General features: G+C 43.7%; 1 protein-coding gene across 1 annotated transcript; it reads right to left on the bottom strand.

The window, feature by feature from the left end:
- Positions 1-1,085: 1,085 nt before the first annotated feature.
- On the bottom strand, positions 1,086-1,664 carry LOC311322137 (ADP-ribosylation factor-like protein 4C; the record flags this gene model as incomplete). Its single annotated transcript, XM_084454170.1, has 1 exon — positions 1,086-1,664. One exon carries the CDS (start codon positions 1,662-1,664, stop codon positions 1,086-1,088), a length of 579 nt encoding a protein of 192 aa, XP_084310296.1.
- Between the last annotated feature and the right edge of the window lie 5,095 nt (positions 1,665-6,759).

Here is a 6,759-nt window from a genome sequence, read left to right as displayed (position 1 = left end):
AACAATTAACAAAAGCATGGCATTGAGCTTTCAGTTCCTGCTTTACGAGCACAGAGAACGAGTCACCGCCACAAGAATGGGTAAGGGTTAGGACTAAATGTGTCTTTCTGTGAACTGAGAGGAGCACAGACCATTAATATCTAATCATCAACTTGCTTCTGACCCGAGCCTAACCTAACCCTAGCCTAACCTAACCCTAGCCCTAGCCTAACCTAACCCTAGCCTAGATGTGCTGTATCACCATGGCACTACAGCATGGAGGGAAAAATACTTCTCACTGCTGATAAAGTGCAATTAATGTCATGGCTCTACAGTACAAGGCTATATAAGGTACAAGATCTTCTAACCCTAACCTGACCTGCCTCAAGATTAGAAAACAAACACAAGACAGATAGGATTATGAATAGGATTATAGCTGCCTGTTCTACATGCATATGTTGAAGCTAGACATACAGTAAAGAAACATGGATATAAGTTGGGAGGCATCTCTTAGAAACATTTTAATTCAAAAATATTTTTTGCCAGGTTTTTATAACACACAGTGTTTGTTTGGACTGGCTGCACTTCTACACTGGAGGCTAGAAAGCCGCGGCAGTAGGAAGTACCTAAGTAAATACCTCTCATGGGAGTACAAGGTCTGAAGAGATTTGGCATAAAAAGAGGTCATAACATGAGGGCTCCTATATTGTATTATGTATTTTAGGGTTACATAGTTTATCAGCCGGAAGTCAAACTGTCCAAATGGACAGTCAATCCTAAATGTACAATCAACAAAACATGCTCAGCAATATAAAAAAGGACTCATATTGAAAATAGAAACCCCATTCAGTAGAGATGGACAGGATACAGACAGACCGGTGCCAGCCTGTCTGTCTTTTAGTCTGGGTGACACTAATGTTCATGTCCAAAAGGTGAACTGAGTATGTATGTTCTTCCCAGTAGGTGTGCCAGCAAACACCTGTTATTTGTGCAACTGTCAATAATCCATTATGAGCACCCAACTGAAAAAATGTGTAGGCTATCAGCTTGTCTCTAGGTGCTTCCGTTGTGGCTCAAGGCTGCTTTGAGAGACTGGAATTAAGTCATTATCTATTTTTCTTTTGTTTCAAAGATTTCCTTCTCTTCACAATCATTTCATAGAGTTTTTCCATGCCCTCGTGGAGGCCTTCTCCTGTAATGGCACAAGCGGGCTGAATGTGACAGGGAGTAGAGGAGCTCAACTCCTGCAGTGCCAGTTGCTTCTCAATTTCATTGACAGACAAAGACTTGGGCAGGTCCTGCTTGTTAGCGATCACCAAAAGAGGGGTCCCTTGGTTCTCTGCGAATTTGGTTATCTTATGCAGTTCCGTTTTAGCTTCCTCAAGCCTGTCCACGTCCACTGAGTCCACAACATAAATTATGCCATCAGTACACCGACTGTAGGGTTTCCACAATGGTCGCAGCTTCTCTTGTCCACCGACGTCCCAAAAATGGCAACTAATTCCTTTAGCAGTTCCACTGCTGAGTTTTATCTTCTCGGTGTTAAACCCAATCGTGGGAACAGTGTTCACGAATTCGTTGAATTTCAGACGGTATAGAACAGTCGTTTTACCGGCGGAATCCAAACCTAGCATAACAATATGTAGTGACTGAAATGCAGCCAAGTTTGAATAACCATTTCCCATTTTAAGACTGGATGTGAGAGAGAAATTCAACCACGCATAGATTTTAAATGAAAAGGAGCAATACTGTTTAAAGAGCAGTGTTGTAGGATTAGCCATTGATAGACATTTCATTTGAAAGGTCTGATAAAGATGTTCGGTGGCGCAAAACCGGATCCAGCACGCAGAAGCGCGCGCTCAACACATTAAACCCCAATTCACCTCCAACGTGATGCTGTCATATGATGGCTCGGTGTGGACTTATCCTGAAAACCGCAGCAGCCACTCATATTTGATCCATTCTGCACGCCTGGGATCAGCATCTTCCGTTTTAAATCAAAGGTTGATCTTACTGGGCCGGTGTCTGGAAACGTAGACAACGTTTGCTATCCGCAAGACATAGCCTACTAGCCTCATACACTTGTGGCACTGGAACTAAACTCAGCCGAGATACCACGCGTGTCCCGCGATGCGCACAAGCAGCCAGACTCCCAGTAGCAGACCCCGCCCACCAGGGTAAAACAACATTAGGCAGGCTACATTGTTATTTTAGGGAACCCTGAAGATTGACTAAGATTTTGGTTAGGCTATTGTTGAAAATTGTTCAAACGTTGCCAAACAATATTAATTGGAGTAGGAAGGCCAGTTAGACTACCAAAATTCAAGATCAAGATTCAATATCTGTTTTATTAGCCATGTGGTTTACACATAGTTGGTAGGCTAGACTACCACATTCAGCTACCGCAACTTGTGGGATCACACAGTCGTCAGATCAGCAAAACTCAGTTTATCCTATTTTATTGTTTTGTTTGTTTATCACCTTTGTTCAACAATTGCTTGAATTTATTGTTTAAATAGGCTACATTCACTATTTGAGATAAGCTACATCCACTGTTTGCATTGACACTGCTGACACCTACTGTCCAGAAACGTCTTGTAGTTTCCTGACTTGCCACTAGATGTCAGTAGCCTACAACATCTCATTATAACAGTAGGAGTCCTACAAAGTGGGACAGGGAGACTCATGCTGAAATAACTACAGTAGCAAAACTAGTAAACCTTTCAAATGCAGTGACACGGTGTGTTAGCCAAGCTGTCAGACACAAAGGCGATAAGTAAGTAGGCCCAGCTACGTTCATCCAATTGATGTGTGAACCATCCCAAATAACAACCTGCTGTGTCACTTTGAATGCATCAGCAGAGCAGGTCGATCCCACTGTAGTAGACAGCAGCAGCAGAGACCTGATCCTGTCACCTGACTCAGCTGCACCTTATGGGCTGCCACTCCTGCACCATGCCCCACTCTTAATTGCTTCGTAGCACTGCTGTGTGGCCCATTGATTTTACATGTAATGGGAACAAGATCAATAAAATGGGAGAAAAAAGCAACTGTCAGTCTGTCCTTAGATCGGCAGAATGTAAATGACCTCCTACTCTGTCCAGCCCTGTTCCCTCAATGACACAAAGGGCTGCCCACTGCAGCACGGCCAGGTGGAGAGCAAGGCCAGAGCTCGCTGTCACCTGAGCATCCCACACGCCCCCATCAATTATACAGCAGGCACTCGTTCCTGTCTGCTTCACCGGTTCGGCTCTTGTTTTCCAAGATGGAACAGAGGGTCTGTGGTGATGATGGGGTGGGCTGTGAGAATGGTAGAGCGAAGGCTGAGCAGTAGAACCTGGAAGCCCTCTCTCCTGCAGGAGAGTCACACATCCGCCTGTCAGCGCTTCCTTCACACTGACGGATTCTCCTCTGTGCTGCTGGGCAAAGCTTAGAGAGAACAAGCACTCCTCCCAGGAGAGAGACCTGAGCTCCCACGAGAGAGACCTGAGCAGAGTGGAGGCCACATCCAGAAACATGAAAAACACACCTATTCAGGGTTTGCACTGTCTATGTGAGTCAAGACAAGAACACATTCCTTTCTTTGAGGTGCAATATGCACACGTTCAACTTGAATTGGTATAACTGAAAAGCAGCTAAGCATAGAATACAGGCTATTTATATTTGGAGCAGCCTATTTGAATGGTGTGGAGGTAGAGGAGTGTTGTTATGGAGAATCAGATCAACACCTGAGATCCATCCTGTTGCTAGGCACTGGCCACTAAAGAGCCCTGAATGATCTCTGAGATGAAACGGGATACGCTGAAGCTAAGCAGAAACAAGGATGTAACTGAGAACGCATTGTGGAGTGTCCATGCCAGCTATGCGTCACTGTTGTATCACAAAAGGCGAGTCCCTTTAATGAACAGGTGTTTACAGTTGGTGTCAACCCAATGCGGTTATCCATGGTTATATTGGCTCTGGTAATACAGAGTTACTGTATTACCTAGATCCACTAGAGTAACGTTAGAGGAGGAGAATAATCAATCCGCCCCCTGCTTTCCCTGAGCTGCTGGACCAGTGAGACCATTATAATTCAGTAGCCTTATAATGGCATAGCCTGTTCCCCAACGCGCTGGCCGCTCGCACACCGTGTCTGCAGTTCACTTTCTGCTGCTGAAAGTATGGGATGTATGTAAGGGACAAAGGACACATTTGTTTTTGCCTGAAAACACCCACAATGCAACCCTCACTTCCCTGCCTCTCTGTAGTATCCACCCTGACCAGCAGTGCATGTTGGCAATAGTGAATGGTGACAGTCTGCGGAGCTTGGTGTGTGGGCTAGGGTTAGGTTTAGGGTTAGGACAGGGGTAGGGTTAGGGCAGGGTTAGGGCTAGGGTAAGGACAGGGTTAGGGCTAGGACACTGAAGCGCTCTGTGCTTTCCTCACTCTGCACATGATGGCCTTGATAAGTGTTTGTGTGGAGAGGTTACCATGGCGACAGCAAGTCATCAAAGCAGCACGACCAATATGTTCTCCGTCCCTGTGAATATAGCCATTATGAGTGAACACACACACAGACGCGCGCACACACACACACACACACACACACACACACACACACACACACACACACACACACACACACACAGTGGATTCAAAGCCAGAAGTGATGCCAGGATATCTGGAGGAGACAGGAAATGTAATTGCCTGACACCACACTCAATAATGGGCACCACATCACATTCAGCTCACAACACCACCATCAGCACCACCTCATCATTACCTTAAAAGGGGGGTCCCTCTATTTGGAAATCAGACACCAAGAATCAACTTTGGTTAGATTTGAGATAAAACATCAAAACAACAGAAGAAACGGAACACCTAAGCTTCCCTAGGCTTCTATGCCTCAACATGTCAGACCTGACTATTTTGCATTTACCAACAGCGTTCACCCCCTCACAGACCACCCCGTGGCTTAGTTGGTCCGGTCCAAGTGTCCCAGGGGCTTTGGTTGGTTGGTTCCTGGGTGACTCAGAGGCGGAGGGTAACCCCTAGACAATGGCGTGACCCTCTCCGTACGCAGGGCCAGGGACGGGTATTGAACCGTTACCAGGAGACGGGGTAGAATGCTCCAGTGACTCATCTCAAATCAGGAGGGACGGGAGCCCAGGGTGCCCCACGCCACGGGGAGTCGACCATGCAGGGGGGGAGGGGTAATTATCACAGCTTTAATCAACTGCATTAAAGAGTGAGTGTGTGTGTGTATGTGTGTGTGTGTGAAGGGGGGGGGATTGTTTGTATGCCTTCATTAATTATGCAATCTGCACCATGATCTCTACATTCAGGAATGCACATTGTCTACCAGAGACGCTCACCTCAACGGTTCTGTATTTCAGACCCACATTTAAAGCTTGGCCTTTTCTTTCTGTGGGTCCTCAATATTCCCTTGTTAGTCCATGAAACTGTAATACTGTGTATTTATCAACTTAACTGTTGATGGTTAAAGCACACTTGAGTTCTTCTTAGAAGACACAATTAATGGTGTTCTTAAATTAAAATAAATAATTAATCTTATGCATTGGTATGATGAAAGCTAGGGATGATCCATATATAAATAAAATAAAAAATACTATAAAAAGTTCTATAAAATATAAAAATACTGAATGAGCCTCGCCTTACTCCACACACAGGAACTTTGAAATTCCCAGGGTCCTGTGTAGAATTGGGGCATAGTGTTAGTAAGTACAAATCCGGATGTTATATCAATCAGTAGAATTAACATTTAAAAAATCAATGGAACCAGGCCTGTCTGATTGAGATGAAACTGACAGCCAATTGATTGAGTGAGAATATGGTCATCTGTCAATACATTGTCACATTGTCACAGTCAGTAGAATATGACTATAAAATGGACATCTTCCACTACACATTTTATTTACAACATTTCATTTTGCTTTCACAAAACATACAAAATACAGGTCTTGCACTGGAAACCTTCACAAATACAAGGACATCGAACTGTAAAAACAGAAGCCGGAGCAGATCAATAGGCAACGGAAACTGCAGAACACACAGCTCAAGGGTCAAGGGTCAAGGCCTCTGTTGTGACAGGAAAGTTGTACACATTAAATTAACTGTGAAATGTACAAATGACATAAATAACAGAGAATGAGGAATATCAGTCTGATTTGACATTTGCGTTTTAGTGCTTTTTTGCCATGTCATCCAGGGACCTTATGTTAAATTTGACATTTGAATCTAACCTCAAAATATACTGTAAGCAGAGTCATAGATGGCCAGGCTTCCTAAATAAGGAATGTTCAACTGCAGATATGTTAAGAGTTTTTAAACACAGCTAATTAATACATTTCATTCCAGACTCTACAGTTAAACTCCCAAATGGATTGTTCATCCAAATACTGGCAGCTACGATTCATAGATACAAAGATAGACCAGTAATACTGTCTTACTACTCACTTCTGGAGTGCACAATCAACTGATTTCATGACCAGAATGTTCTCCAATTAAAATACCAGTAACTTGGTAAACAGAACTGTAATACTGCATTGAGGTTCCACACAGTTGTGATGACAGTGATATAATTTACTGTATACAGCCGAATAAAAAGAACAATATAGACAAGACTAGCACCTAATTTTTTTTGGCAAGCAAACAAATGACTGTTAGAGCTGTTGTATGCAAAGCACTGCTTAGGAGAATAGAAGAGCGTGTTTGTGTACTGTAAATACCTGTCAATATTTACAAAAAATATTTCTAAAAGATTTCGTTTGAAAAACA

The sequence above is a fragment of the Borostomias antarcticus genome (genome assembly GCF_949987555.1).
Source record: "Borostomias antarcticus genome assembly, chromosome: 19".
Lineage (NCBI taxonomy): Eukaryota > Metazoa > Chordata > Actinopteri > Stomiiformes > Stomiidae > Borostomias > Borostomias antarcticus.
This window is presented reverse-complemented; position numbering and strand designations above follow the sequence as displayed.